At 38.5% G+C, this 16,172-nt stretch overlaps 1 protein-coding gene across 6 annotated transcripts in view; it reads left to right on the plus strand.

Annotated features, from left to right (window-relative positions):
• LOC150076502 (agrin-like) overlaps nt 1-16,172 on the plus strand; it is a 424,773-nt gene that overhangs the window by 112,549 nt on the left and 296,052 nt on the right. The window contains exon 1 of one of the 6 annotated variants that reach the window (XM_090387654.1): nt 8,916-10,184. The exons of 4 other annotated variants lie outside the window; for them this stretch is intronic. In XM_090387654.1, coding sequence (XP_090243780.1) covers nt 10,022-10,184 — 163 coding nt within the window. In that variant the 5' untranslated portion in view covers nt 8,916-10,021. Of the gene's footprint in view, nt 1-8,915; nt 10,185-16,172 lie in introns of those variants that run through there. One more of the 6 variants, XM_090387655.1, reaches the window with a different exon arrangement.

The raw sequence follows: 16,172 nt of genomic DNA on the forward strand, positions 1-16,172 counted from the left end.
AAGCACGGCTGGATATTAAGTGAAATGTTAAGACATTTGAGCGAACTTAGTTGCAGAGCCCCTTTCATTACCACCTTCATTACGAAATCACCGCATTATAATCGACGAATTCAGTTAATATAAACCTCAAATTACCTTTGGCATCGAGGTTATCACTGATGACGCATGGATGATCGCATTATATCTCCACCTCTTAGTTAAAAAAGAAAAGAAATTCCACGGCCATTTGAAGTTTATGTATTGGGCGTAGATTGACTCCTATTAAAGCGGCATGTTTCCCTTCCTTTTTTTTTTATACTCTTCTAGAATCTGCCTCTTAATCTTCTCTCCTAACTATCTTAGGCATATTTGTCGCTGTTTTCTACCACCTGTTCCTCTTCTATCGATCTCCACTTAGTCAACTAACTTCTAACGCTCATAGCCGGATAATAACGCTGCTAATAAGAACATGATGATAATGTGATTTTAATGTTAACTCAATAATAAGTAATAAGAATTATAACTGAGTGATAGCGGCCAATAATAATGAGATGATCTTAATGAAATGCTATTGAAAAGACTATTATTCAGCGTACACTGAGCCTGAACTTTTCGCTAAGTTGGTAAAGACGGGGAGGGAGGAAGAAGGCCATGCTATCCACACCCGAGATCGACTAACTCAGCCAAGGAGCTCACGAGTACCTGTCAGGTGTCCTGCCACCGTCTTTGCTTCAAATGGGAGTTCTAACATCACCTGATTAAGATCAATTATTAACTAAATGATAATGATTTGGAGTTCAGTTATTAATTTCATAGATAACTCTAAAATATACAAACTATCCGTTGTTGTTTACTCTCTAGGCTTCAGGCTAGAGAACTTCCAAAATGGCGCACAGTAATGTTTCTAAAAATACATTTTAGAACTATAACTATATTTTATTCTTTCTTTCTTTTTGCCTATAAATACCAGGCGATTAATTTCAATTTTCCTTTGGTCTTCCCATCTGAATTCGCTTGCTAAACCTCCAGTCTGTTATCTTTCCTGAATTCGAAATGCATAACAAACCATGAACCCAAGTTTCTTTATCCTTCGCACACAAACCTCAAATGGCAATATTGAAGCAGAACAGACAGACACACACTTTAATTTTAGGAATATACGAGATGGTCTCTTTCTTCTGCTGCTTCTTTTCCGATTGTATTTATCTTAGCCATGATATTAGGTGCGTGTATCTGGCACAAGCCGCAACGGTTTATTAAATTCACTCAAACTATGGATCGTTTTGGTGTGCCCGCGCGTTTCCAGACCCCCCCAAGTCCTTCCCAGCCTCCGTACCGTCACGCAGCGAGATTTATTTCCTCGCCTTTCTGCGTCTGACGGGAACAGCTAGACATAATATGTATGTAAGCAAGGTTAGTTGTACCCAGCTTGGACCTTATTCAATAGCGCCTTGTTCGGGCGTCTGCAAACCGGGATGTAAAGATTAATTAAGACACAATGACACGTATTTGAACAGTCTGAGCACGACGAAGACACAATGCTGACGGAAGCATCTCCACTCAGGTTTGTGCGTCCGCCTGTGCCACGAATTAGGGTTCGAAACTCTTTTCGGCATTGTTTACAATCCACATCTTTGATTCCTGCAGAGAATTCAGTTGAATAATTCGCGTGGTTCTCATCCGACCTTTTTCTTTCTTTCGTTCTTTTAACTCGGGACTTCATCCGTCAAGTAATGATGTACGGAAATTAATATCCTGGAGCCAGATCGATATAGTGACGTACACACTCCCGGAAGAACACTCGGTTCAAGGGTGTAGAAGGAGTCTAATTACTGTTGATAAGAGAAAAAGAAATTTTTAACCGGATCGCTGATGTGAGAAGTCTATCGAAGAAGTCAGAGTTGTTTTATTTTTTTTCTTTTAAGAAATAAGATAAAAAGAAGATTCTGCTACTTACTTCAAGGATATCCCCTTAATTCGTTTTAAGGATATTAACTTTTAGAGTGTTGTGTTATCATACAGTATTTGAATTACGAGATATGGTATCTTAAAGAGAGTTTGAAGTAGTCTGCAGAGGAGTTCCCTCAAGTTACAGATCTTCAAAATTTGTTTAGATTTAAAATACAATTTGTATACTCTGGTGCATAAAGGCCCGAATTCTTTGGGCCTAAAATAGTCCAGTGTGGTATAAAATGAAGTTAACGATCTTGCCATTCTTTGAAAATTCCATGATACGAAAATAACTCATTAAAGGAGTTTTAGTGATTAAAGGAGTTTTAGAGTTTTAATGGCCCACTCCACCCCCTGGAGTGGGCCATTTTTTTTTACAAAATGGTCTAGGTAGTCGGGAGGGTTGCATGATTTTTCGTCTGGCCATAGAATTCATTGTCTCTTCCTGGTCTTAGTTGTCTCAAGTTACAAATTGCCAAAATTTGTTCACCACTCAGTTTAGCTTTCAAATACAATTTATATACTCTGATGCATTATGGCCCGAATTCTTTAGTCATTTGATTTAATTTTATTCTTTTTATGGTCCAGTGTGGTGTAAAATGAAGTTAACGAACTTGCTATTCTGTGAAAATTCCATGATGAAAAGAAACCCTTTGAAGGAGTTCCACTGAGTGTCTACTCCTTTCAGTTGGAAATTATTTTACACCATGGTCGAGTTAGGCAGAAGGGTTGCATGATTTTTCGTCTTGCCATAGAATTCATTGTCTCTTCATGGTCTTAGTTGCCTCAAGGATTAGAGATCTTCAAATTTTGTTCACCACTCAGTTTAGCTTTCAAATACAATTTGTGTACTCTGGTGCTTAAGGGCCTGAATTCCTTGGGCATTTAATTTAATTTTAATCTTCTTATGGTCCAGTGTGGTATTAAATAAGTTAACGATCTTGCCATTCTGTGAAAATAACCGGTTAAAGGAATTCTAGTGAGTGTCTACCCCTTTTAGTGGGCTATTTGTTTTCACCATGGTCGAGTTAATCGGGAGGGTTCCATGCTTTTTCGTCTGACCATAGAATTCGTCTCTTCATGGTCTTAGTTGTCCTGGTGCAAAATCAGCCATCAACGATGACATATATTATCTTACGATACTTGTCCACTCAACAGAACTTATCTATAGTTAAGAACTAAAAAAACAGAAATAGTTTTAAAATAATTTCTTCAAGTATAAATTTAAAATTAACATTTTACGATTATTTTACTGGACACACTGCATTTTTATTGCAAGTGTTGGGGGGAGGTTCCCTGATAGGAAAATTAATATCATTTTAACACCACTTTGTTCGAGAAGCAATGGAATCATTCGTGGATGACGGGGATGTGTCAGTAGGTGGTTGGAGAGAGGGGGACAAGTAAGAGGTGATTGTTGGGAGGGTTGCACATTAACAAAAAAAGAAAAAAAAATGGTAAATCGCTACTTCTGTGAGGCAGTGGAAGGCAGGAAGTACGGACCGCAGAGACGGCTGTATCACATGGAAGTGGGCCACCGGCTGTGTCGGCGACAGGCGATGTGGACATTATTGACAGAAATAGCGGCCGCACTTCCATTGTGCCGACGTCTTAGCTCGGCAACTTCGACCCGTAACGACATTTTAACAACATAACTCGAAATTTTGCGTTATGAAGTCTGACAGTATGGTCTCGGTCTCCCTCTCCCTCTTTTTCTTTCTTCTGTTTTTCTTCCAAGGCAGGCACCGTTTTAGGTATTTATGAAACGGACTGGGCAGCTCGAGAGATTGAGTAGCCCCCTGGTAGTTGGTGGCATGCATTATTTACCGCCGGCTCCATAAAGTCAGCAATTTTGTAGTATGGATGAGAGTGAAGCCTGTGGAAGTGGCACCACGTGGAAGCGTACGCAGTCTCCGAGAACGGATGATATATTTGGTATCTTGTTATATATGTTTCACTAGCTCTCTTGCTGCCCTTACCAGCCTTTACTCCATTCCTCACAGGCAGCGAACGGACGTTTCTTGAAAATAAAAATGGCAACCACAATTCCTCTAAACCCCATCCCCCTACTCCCCCACATACCCTTCCAACGCAGTTATATCCATTTTGGATGAAAGTTAACCCCGTTTTCGCATCATCTGTAATTGTTATTGATGCAGACAGGCATCAGTAATCTATTCCAGGAGAGCGCGCATGCATATGCAGAATTCATCAACAGGGATGTTGACAGAGCTGTCATGCGACAAGCTGTTGTTTGTCATTTCGCTGCTAACTATTAAATTTGACTGAGAATAAGAAGTTGATGCTTTTATCCGGACATAAACCGTCCGGATAAAAGCATCAGTTATACTGGTTGGAAAATACAAATCTCGTTGATTTATTTTGCTTCTCGGTAGAAGAGCGAATAAATCATAACTTAAAAGAAGTTCATTTTTAGAAAGTTTCGAACTGGAAAAAATAATGCTAATAATCGAAAGATATTGCGGCCTTTTCAGTGAAGACTGAGTTAGCCAGCCCGAGGTGGAAGTGAGGAATTTACTCAATTTATTTTGTTTGTTTCTTTATTGCTCAAATTAATAAACAAGACTTGAAGCATAAGCGGTTTCAGGCACTTCAGTAATCTGGATTACCATACCTCAGTGATCTGGATTGCCTAATGGCTAACTCACGCAATTTAAAGTGCGAGCCAATTTTATTTGAACGTTTTTGTAAAGCAATTTACTTATTTTATTTCCTCCTGCATTTTAATAACTGAAAGGCAACCCATATTTCGCACTCCGCTGTGTTTAATATGATAAAAGAACAGTAGTAACGTGATTTATATATTTAGTAAACTGATAACAAAAAACGAAAATTATCTAAGGAAGAGGGAACAAGAATTCTGAAAATTAACTGCTAAAAAGTGGATGAAATTAAGCGTTTCCTCTGGAAAAGACATTTTTTAAAACCTACTACAGTCCAAGTACGCGAGAGTTGGAAAAGACACCAAGTTATTCGTCTACAAATAACTTGTTGATGTTTTTTCTAACAACAACCAACCAACAAGTTATTCGTCTACAGCAGAAGAAAGCTTAATAATCTGTCTTGTCTACCAGTTCGTGGAATGAGAGAGATTGGATTCAATTCAATTCAATTTAGATACTTTAAAATAAAAATGTTTAAAGTTTCCAACTTTTAGTTGGAGTTACTGGAAAAAAAATTGTTACCAATTAACCGTGAAGATCATGTTGATATTTTAATGTGTGGTACTTTTTTTTTCCCAAATGAATCTGGACATATTGGAGAAGATTTATAACTACAGTATGTAGATTTATTCCGGTTGGAATTTTTTAGGAGCTGCTTCAAAGAACGTAGAGAAAGAAGAAGCAAACATTATTTCATCGATTGTCCAAATTAGCGGAAGATCTTGCAAACAATAAATCACCTTGAGGAAAGTTGGTAAAACTAGTTGGATTCTGTTCCCACGTATTGCGTTACTGTGGGGATTCGTTTCAATAATTCTTCGGTCAATTTATCTGTACCCCTTCTCTAGGAAGACATTACTTCTGACAGGTATAATCCATCAACAGTTCACTATATCATCTCATAATTCTCTCCGATCACACTTATACCTTCTGTGGGAACACATTACCCCTGACACACACAATCCATCAACACTTCACCGTCTTGTCCACATGATTCACCCTTTTTCTTTTCGGCCTTCTATTTTCTTCTGCCTACGGATTCGAAGAATTTCCTTAAGCATTTCACAACACACCCCCTACATCTAATTATCATTAGCACTGCGCCTCTCTCGCGACGCCTACAAAATCATTCTAATCCCTCTTCCACCCACCACCTCTATTCTCCGTTTCTTGTTTCTCCCGGAATACTAATTCATTTACAACTGAATGACTTTGACATCATCGACTACTTACTCACCTACAACGTAAATTTATTTTCGATGCACGTAGGACATCCCTCGAGTATGCTTCACTAACAGCATCGCTAGAACACCCTACAAGCAATTACTGTGACTGGATTCAGTACGTTTTTGCTTTTTATGCATTCATTTACATTTTACGCCATTTTGCCTTCAGATAATCAAAAGTTAGAAAATGATACTGGAATTCAATCTTCGACTGATCAAGGTACCAAATGATAAACAAAAATTCCAGTTTTAATTTCTTTTGACCTCCTATTAGCTTCTGAAGGAGTGTATTTGCAAAGCTCCCGACCAAGATCTTATTGGCAGAATTTCACTTAGTGTTGTTGTGAATTCCTTTCTGATCTTTTAAGGATTCTTTTACCTCAAGGTTGTCTTCATCTTCGTTTTCAAAAGATCGGAATAGTGCTGGACATTTATTATGCAACAGTGCTCCAAAATATCTGACACATTAACCATCCAGAAGATTCAAGAATCGCAGAAGATTCGATTCCATGGTCCTCTGTAAAGTTCCTGCGATTTTCAATAACAATTTGAAAAATTTCAGTCTCGTGACTGTCCTGAAACGTGTTGTCAAACTCTCTTGATCTCTGCAACAGAAAGCCCACTGCTTAATAAAATAATTGAAGTTAATAAGAGATTCAATTTAGATACAAAAACTGTGGGCATGTTTGTGTTACCTTAATTTCTCCAAGAAAAGAAAAACACTCGCTTGGAGCAGTTCAAAAACTTTCGGAAATCTTTAAGCAAACACTTCCGGGAATAACTTGTTTATCAATTTCTTACAAGAGGCTGAAAGAAATGTTATTAATATGTGCTTCAAAAATTAACGGAGGATGTGTTGACTTAACCTTCCGGAAATAATTATTTTTTTTATTGTAAGGATGTATTAAGAAATAGCCGGGTAATTTTAGTGGAAAGAAGCAATAAAATGATACCAACAAGAAGCTCTTTTCCATCCTCGTTTTCCACCAGAACAACTGATGGCCTATTTTAGCTACCATAGAATTAGTGGGATATTAATATGGTAAGAATAAAGTGCCACTCTCACGTATGGAAATTAAGGTAATACTTTGTGAAGTATGGAGCGGCTGTGCATGACATTCTCCACACTCAACTATGCATCAAATGATGTAAATATAGTCAGCATCCTCTTCTCCGGAAACAAGTGAGCTGAAGAAAGTAAAAGACCTGTTCTACAAGTGTCTGGGAGTGCCATTTATGCATATTAGCTGTTCAGCATGTTAATTAGCACATGACTCTTGATTGTCTGTTTAGTTTGCCAGTTTTATCGGCATATTAATTGCCAAAGAGTATTACTGGAAGGTGATATAAGTTCAATGTTTAATTTTCTGAATTTGAGGTTGCGTCCTCTTGGTTCTGCGAATTGATTTGCTGATAAGGATGTTTATCTTCACGGAATGGTTGAAATAAGATACAAAGTACCGTCTGGCATATTAAATTTAACAAGACATTGAATTGTTATGAAATTTCATCAGGAGTGGCCACGATTGTAGCCAAATTAAAACCTCTTGTGTTTCGTTTAAATGCAAGATAATATTTAACACAAATTTGAAAACTTTTGAGAATTTTATAATGTTTTTATCTACACTGCTGCTTCTTAGATTTGTTCGGTGTGGAGTCTGATTAAACAGCGGTCCAGTGGCAATAATGACCCTTACGGTACTCAGGGGATGTTAGGTAATCGCTTTCGATTCATTAGGTCTGACAATGCCTGGGAACCACCAGAAGGTAAGAGCTGAAACATGGCTGTATATTTGGACGATTTTTCATTCTGTTTTCATGCATTTTGACTTTCGTACTTTCAGTGAAGAAGGAAAATGAATGAAGATTTTCGTACGTGAACAGGGTGAGAAAGGACAGGTTCGAATCCGGTCTCAACAGAAGGAATTGTGGGCGTTTTTACACCGTGCCCTAGTTAGTTGGTCATCAGCGTTGGTTGCATAATTCTGTTTTTTCCGTCAGGAAAAATTACCACAGAATATACATATGTGGTTTATAAAACACTGCATACTGGTGCTTCCTGCGCTTACTTGCCTTGGCCCAAAATTCCAAATATGTTGTATTTTATGTGGTTGCGATGTATAAATAAATTATCTTGAAAGTTATGGAATTTTTCGGGCACTGCTTACTGGTGTTGACTTCAGTCTGTGTTAGGCTTAGGTTTGGAATCTAAGTGATTGAAAACATAACGTGCATTTTCACTAATGAAATGTCATACACCGTGTTAACTGTTAGTTTCTTTGATACCTAAAAATAAACAAAGTGGCATACCAGTTGCATTTCCTAGGAAATCCTTTTGTGGCGATGTATTGCCATTTAAAACACATTTAACGGGAAAATGGATTCCAAGAACGTGCAAGAGCGCTCGAATAACTACCCATCTCGAGAGGGCGTGAGAAAGGGAAACGCCCTTTGATGTGCTTTGGTGTACCTTTCATTGACAAACGAGATAAGTCTTGGTGTGAAAATTCACTCAGATTACCAGCCATCTTGAAGGCTTCTTTAACGTCTTCCTTTGCACAATTTAGAAGATAAGAACACACTCTTCCAGGGATGATGCAGTTTACTTAACACTCATGAAGTATTTGGATCAGTGTGATAAAAATTAACGAAGTTTCTTCATCTGCCATTGAAGTCGCTATTTTAAAGATGTTAACAACAATCATCAGGAGTCCAATTGAAATTTTTCCAAATAATATCCATCATCTCAAGATGAAGTTTCTGAGTTTTCTTGAAAGATGCTCATAGAGAGTTCGGATCAAAAAGTTCCTTAAAAAAAGCGGTCTTTAAATGAGTTAGAAACCGTCCATCTCTTCTCTAAAGCGTACTTATCTTTCGCACAGAAGAATTAACCACACGCAGACATAACAACACTTTTTTTTCCAAAAAATACACTCAGGAAAGAGGGCCGCGTTTAAAAAGACTATTTCTTCATTATGGTTCTTCACCCGTCGTCCAGGAGATGGCGCTGTATGCCTTCCAAGTCTCTCCGTTTAACCATACCACGGCATAGGCCGATAGCAGCCGTTGAAGCTGACGTTCAGTAGGCCCGTGGCTCTTGCTGCGTCTGCTTACAGAGATAACCATGACCTAGTAGTGCACGTCAAACAGGGAGTGTGGCGGGGATTACTGCACACACACAACGCTATCGGAAACGCTGAAAGTGATGATTTCGTGGAGTGTTCGTTCTTGTTTTCGTCCACAGCTTATGTGTACCAGTGTATCCGTCACTCTGGCAGGGACTGTACGGGTAATCTCCAGGCACAGTAAAATAATTCGAATCTGCAGCCTGACAACAGGAAACTCCTGAAAAAGAGGTAGTTTTGGAGTTAATTGGTGTTCTCGTTTATCCTGTCAACATCCGGAAAGTTGATGCGGTCCACGTATTCATGACATTTTGTCTGCAGACTTCAGAACTGCGTAATATCCACTTACCATGCGTCACATTATGTGTTGGTGCAGTTCGCAGAGAGTGACAGCCACCAATCATTTTAGAATAACAATGAAAGAATTGGCTTTGCTTCTGATCGTAACCAGAACGTGAGCCGTTGATTGAATCCAAATTGACTGCTGGACCCGACATTGACAAAAAGGTACTATCAAAGGGTTTACAGTAAATGTAATCAATTAAGTGCGTTTATTTCTCATTATCGAACGAAACAGTGATGCACTTACCACGGAGTTCGCTGTTTCTTACGTGCAATCTAGCGTTGTTTAGTACGCGCAAGGTATACGATCCGCCATCATGAGAAACTATTGGTTAGGCGCATTAAAAAGGCTAATGTAAATGAAAATAAGTTTCCCCCTCTGTGGACAAGGGGAAGGTTAGATGTAGTCGTTGTAAATATTCTACACTCCAAGACTGTGATGAGTGTGGGCACGCAACAAACAGACCTCTTGTGTGGTGACAACTGATTTTGCTGCACGTGATGATATCGAAGCCATGACTTGAATAGTAAACTGTAATCCTCCCCTCCCTTTATAAAAACAAACATGAGCTGATCCTCACGGGGGTTTTTTCTGTGAGGAAACCCCTCGGTTATTATTTTAAAATTTATTTTTTAACCAGAGTGATTCGATCGTTGAGTTTTCAGGATACATCGCACCACCGTGGATTACGTTTTAGGGCCTAAGGCTGGGCCAATGGCACTGGATGGCCCCCACCCTGTGTCCAAACAGGGTGATGGGGCGATGACTACACGGTTCACCAGATGGCGCCACAATCAACTACTAATCACGCTGGCTGTGTTGATGGTTTTGCTGATAATCTTAGCCTTGGTATCAGGAACAGTGCTTTACTTCAGTTGTAAGTAGTAGCCTTGTAAAAAGTTTTTTGTTTTCTTAGTGTGTTAGATGCAGACAGTGTAGAATCCTTTTCGTAATAGGGTCCGTTTGGGGGTGACCATGATCTAATGCCCTCGTGTGTTAAATTATTCATATCTTTCGTTCGATGCCTTGAGGGCAAATAGGGCTTGGGAGAAAGATGGTTGGTGTTCCTGTACTTTTTTTTTTTCTTTCTGTCCAAAAGACAAACTAAGGGAAAAAGTATTTTGATTTATGATACTTAAACAAATAAAAAACTTCCCAAGTTGAGTTTGAATAATAATGTAAACATCGGGAAAATTTTTACACTTTCATGGAGCATTTTGTTTGTCTAAGAATTAGCTGCAGCGAAACCAGAATTTAAAAAGAAACACCAAAAAGTAAAAAACATTCTTCACGCTTCCTGTTTTTAAAATGTATTTTCTTATTGCTTTTTTCTCATTAGCTCTTCCAGGCGAGCATGCATACATACTCAGTTGAAAGACAGATCGATGTTGGTAATAGTAAAAGTTAAAACTTATCTTCTACACCAACCCTACGCTATTTTTCAAAACTACTTGATAATTAGTTTTGGAGTAATTCTGCCTATACATATATACTTATTTAAGTGAAGAAGATTAATTTAAACATAACAGAATGGTGATAATCCGAGTATAGAAATCCCTCTCTCAATTACTCCATTTAATTATTTCATCATACTAAAAAACATAGTCAGATGCGTCATTTAATATTCTATAAAATCTCTATAGTCATGGTGTGGAAGTTTATAGTAATTCTACATGATTAAAATATTTTATTCTTTCCACGTTCTGCAGTCTAGACACCATTAATTCATAGCTATTAAAGTTAATGAGTAGATGAAATCATCAAATTTATTATCTGCTGTGATAGTCATGTGTATTCCAGAAGCCACATTTATTCCTAAAGTTTTTTAGTTTATCTCTATGAGGATAAACAAAAAGGCTTCAGGCATTAGAAACAGACCTCTGCAGACCGGTATTTGAATGACTTAAGAATTTATATAAGTGGAATCAAACTTCCTTTGCCCATTGGTTACGTGAAACTTTGACTTACTCCAACAGCTTGCTGGATGTAACCGGTAGATTCTGGAAAACATTCATGTCTCTCTATTAATTAAAATTGGTTGTTGGGAGAACTCAAATTCCGGGAGAGAAAACCATCAACCCACGCTTCAGACTGATTAACTCAACAACGTTGTGAAAAATGTCCACTGTCAGTAGGTATGGACCTATGTGGAATCACTCCTTTGCCATCAAACTATTCTTTTGATACAAGGTTTGATAATTAAGTTCCAAGACCGAGGTTATTTTTGCAAGAATTTGAACTAAATGCCACCCATTTATCACAATTTTTCAATGTTCCTCATACCCACTGAATGTCATGATTTCAGCGTGAGTTTGATTTTGGAGAACAAGAAGAATACGTGATTTCTGAGGACATTTTGCATGGTCCCGAGACAATGTTCATTACTGTTCCATGCTTTGGTTTTTAATATACACTAGGTTTGCAAGTTCAATAATACTTTTCCACAATTTGAAACAAAATCAGATAATGCCTTGAACAGCACAAGAGCTGTGATACGACTGTGGACGAACGACTTATAATACACATATTGCATCGTATAGGGAGGTGGCCAGGTAGGTTAGCTACCATGGCATGCTGCATCATGGTCTTACGTGCATACGCCTGCGCGCAATGAACTCTGGGCCAAGAACAAAACTTTAAGTGTAGTTTGTCAAAATGGTATACTTGGAATTTTTCTATTCCTCCATGATCTAAATTAAATGGGATTGATAGATTTAGAGATATTTTATGTACATAATGTGAAAATGTTTAATCTCACGGTATTTGAATTTATTTTGTGACTATCCTGTGTCATTGTACTCTAAGAGGATGAGTGTAATTTAGTTATGCGAGATTTAATATTAGCTTACGTTTTATCTTCTTAAAGAGGTAAGGATTGCTTGGTCCCCTCCCCAGTGGATATGGTGGCCACGGGAAGCTTTAATTATTAACACAGATTTTCCTTTTTATTTTTGAAAGATGTTTTCCTTTCTTTTAATTTTTAATAAAATATTCTAAAATGAAAAATGTTGTTTTTAGCACCTGTTATTTTCTACGATACAAAAGATTTGTTAATTCTGTCGAAAAAATGACATTATAAACATTTATTAGAATCACAGAAGCAACTGCATTTTGAAATTTTATTCTTAATTCTGATAGTATATTGGATAACAAAATTGGAAAACGTTTCAAACATTCGCCACAAAGATCGTTCAAGTTTCCATAAGCACATGAAATGGCACTCCGTTTGTGGAAACTTGAGCTTTAAATACAAACCAAAATATTGATTAAAACCGATAAACAGCAGATTATACAAAAAAAAAAACGTGTTTAATAATCTCATGTTACGTTCTTACGTTTTTAATAATCTCTTGATTATCTGGAAACGTAAGTAGCTTTTTTAACCAACAAGCTCTGGCACTGAAGATCTCGCAAAAAGGAATCTTCTGCTCCTTTACTCATCTTTGGTGACACTCCGATTTCTAGGCAAGATGATATATCTCTTTTGGGGATTACACTGACTTCTAATCTCTCTTGGCACAAGCACGTTACAAATATTTCTTCCTCTACATCTAAAAAACTTGGTTTTCTCTTTATTTACTCTTCTTCCAAACAGCTGTTCACTCTGTACAAATCGCAAATCCGCTCTCCCATGGAATATTTTTCCCACATCTGGGGCTGTGCCCCCAAAACCTCTCTGAGGCTTCTTGATTCCATTCAGAAGAGGGCAATTGGGTTAATTAATGACGCCTCTCTAACAGAGTCTCTCTATTCGCTGTCTCATAGACGTACTGTTTCTGCTGCATGCCTCTTCTACAGATACTTCCATGGGCACTGTTCTTCTGAATTGGCTTCTATAATTCCCGCTCTCTCTTTCAAAACAGTCCGAACATGTGCCGCCACTAGCCAACATCCATTTACTGTTCAACTTCAAACTCACACAACCAACTTTTCATCTTCCTCGTTTATTCATTCAACTGCCGTTTTCTGGAACAAACTTCCTTCATAGTCTACAGAAGTTCAAGTCCAATGTCAGCAAATATCTTCCTTCACCTTCTCAACTCACGTTTTTGTTTCAATTTTATTTGAATTTAGTTTAGTGCAATTTTAGTTGAATGGCTCCAGATAAAAATTCTATAAAGCGGATTCAACAGAATTCATAGCTATCGAAATAAGAAACTAACAAAGTTCCCAAACAATTTTAAATGCTATAAAATACAAACTTCAAGAAAACTTTAATATGAAGTGCAAGCTTCATACCTGTTCAGTGAATTTCAGACTGACCATTTTTCTCGAAACTCCCTCGGCACACGCAGTCACACCTTGACAGCGAAATTGCTATCGCTGTCAAGGTCAGTTGCGTCTTAGCGTTAGTATAGTAAACGAACAATTGTATTGCTAACGTATCTTCCTCCGACAGGATTCAAATAGAGACTTCTCCAAAGAAGTGAATAGTGGTGAATCTACTATATTATTCACGGAGCACAATTAAATTTAACTATTATGCAAAAGCAAGTTGCAAAATTTAGCTTTTAAACATACCGGAGGAAGCATCCCTTCATTAACCAGACTGGTTCTGGTTAAGGAAGGTTCCACTGGTTACTATTTCCCGAATCTTAGGTTTTTCATCCCGAAAGACAAACTGACCAAAGAGTACATGAAATTTACAAAACTATGATGACTCCTCACAGGTCTCAATTGCCTTTTTAAAAAGTAAAAATAATGGCGTTACTGCTTTTCTCCCCCCCACACCTCTCTCTGTGTGTAGGATTCGCCTCCTCCATATCTCTCTCACTATAGGATTCCCCCTACTCCACATCCCTCTCTCTGTAGGATTCTCCTCATCCACGTCTCTTTCTCTCTCTGAAGGATTCTCTTCATCCACATCTCTCTCTCTCTCTCTCTCTCTCTCTCTCTGAAGACATCTCTCTCTCTCTCTCTCTGTACGATTCTCCTCATCCATGTCTCTGTCTCTCTCTCTCTGTACGATTCTCCTCATCCATGTCTCTCTTTCTCTCTCTCTCTCTCTAAAGGATTCTCTTCATCCAAATCTCTCTCTCTCTCTCTCTAGGATTCTCCTCATCCACGTCTCTCTCTCTCTCTCTCTCTCTGAAGACATCTCTCTCTCTCTGAAGACATCTCTCTCTCTCTCTCTCTCTCTCTCTCTCTCTCTCTCTCTCTCTCTGTACGATTCTCCTCATCCATGTCTCTGTCTCTCTCTCTCTGTACGATTCTCCTCATCCATGTCTCTCTTTCTCTCTCTCTCTCTCTAAAGGATTCTCTTCATCCAAATCTCTCTCTCTCTCTCTCTCTGTAGGATTCTCCTCATCCACGTCTCTCTCTCTCTCTCTCTCTCTCTCTCTGAAGACATCTCTCTTTCTCTCTCTGTAGGATTCTCCTCATCCACGTCTCTCTCTCTCTTTCTCTGAAAGATTCTCTCCATCCGCATCTCTCTCTCTCTCTCTGAAAGATTCTCTCCATCCGCATCTCTCTCTCTCTCTCTCTGAAGGATTCTCCCCATCAGCATCTCTCTCTCTCTCTCTCTCTCTCTCTCTCTCTCTCTCTGAAGGATTCTCTTCATCCGCATCTCTCCCTCTCTCTCTTTCTCTAGGACCTCCACTTCCACACCTTGGCCGAGTTAATTAGTCTTGAGTATGGACTGCGTGTTTCCTTCTGAAAACCAGGTTTTTCATCCCGTACAATAACCAAACTTTCCATCGAAGTACGAAAATTAGATCTATGATACACTGATGTCTCATAATATTAGTTGCATCTGCACAAACTTAATATTAATTTTCTCCTGAGTAAGTGTAACTGTATTCATTAAGTTCTGGCATGGTACTGAAAAATTATAAAATACATCTGGAGTGTAAAGACGAATCTGCTGTATCCTTGGAAATTATCACATCGATTTTAAACTATCAGTATTTTTTTTCTTCCAGTATTTTTCGTGGCCATAATTTCGCTGCGATCGTCCTTCACTCGAGAAATACATCTCCACGCTAAGAACAGCACTCTCTTACGAAACTGATCATCATCCCATTCTCTTTATGCTTCGTGTGAAATATTGACCATTTACATCTTAGCAGGAGACGCATACAGCAATAAGAGAATGGTGAACTATCGGAGACGGCAAAGATGAAACCCATGGAGCTTAGCGCAAATTTGTCTCGCTGTGTCATCTCTGAGTGCCCTTAAAAGAACAGTTCTCGCTGATGTTCCGCGTAAGCTAACAGCTAAGGGCTATAAGGTAGTTTCGTTCAGTCATATCACGCATCGTTGAACCTCTAGGGGGTTGCATGATTTTCTGGACTACATATACGCGCTGTTATTATATTTAGTGGCTCGCAGACATCTCACCAAGCAACTCCACAGTTCTGTGGAAAAGCTGTTTGTATATGTTTTATATCTACATCTACTGTAGCGATATAAATAGCTTTATTTGTACACGACTGTACTCATTTGTGGTCTTCTCACGTCTATACGAGTGTTTACTTTGAAATGATTGTTTTTTATTGTCCATTGGACGATCAAAGTGGTCCCAACTGCTAGCAAAACTTTGGTTAATGAGAAACTGGGTGTCACGTAAGTTTTATGACATTTTCAATTTTATAATTTGTTACCAAACACCTTTATCACGCGTGCGTGCCAATGCCACTGTGTTTTAACGTACATCTGGCGGAGTGGTAGAGGTTGGATCGAAAGATGTACAACCTTTATATGGCAGCGCTTCGGAAACATCTCCGCATTCATTAGTCCATCAACTGCACTATCTACAGCAGTTTCGCCACCGATGTAGTTGAGGCCTTGAGAATATTGCTTGAGTTAATGGCAATTATTATATCATTAGTGTATTCTCTAATGACAGAGCTGAGATATTAGTCCG

Source organism: Mastigoproctus giganteus, chromosome 13 (genome assembly GCF_048544385.1).
Source record: "Mastigoproctus giganteus isolate SK-2022 chromosome 13, ASM4854438v1, whole genome shotgun sequence".
Lineage (NCBI taxonomy): Eukaryota > Metazoa > Arthropoda > Arachnida > Uropygi > Thelyphonidae > Mastigoproctus > Mastigoproctus giganteus.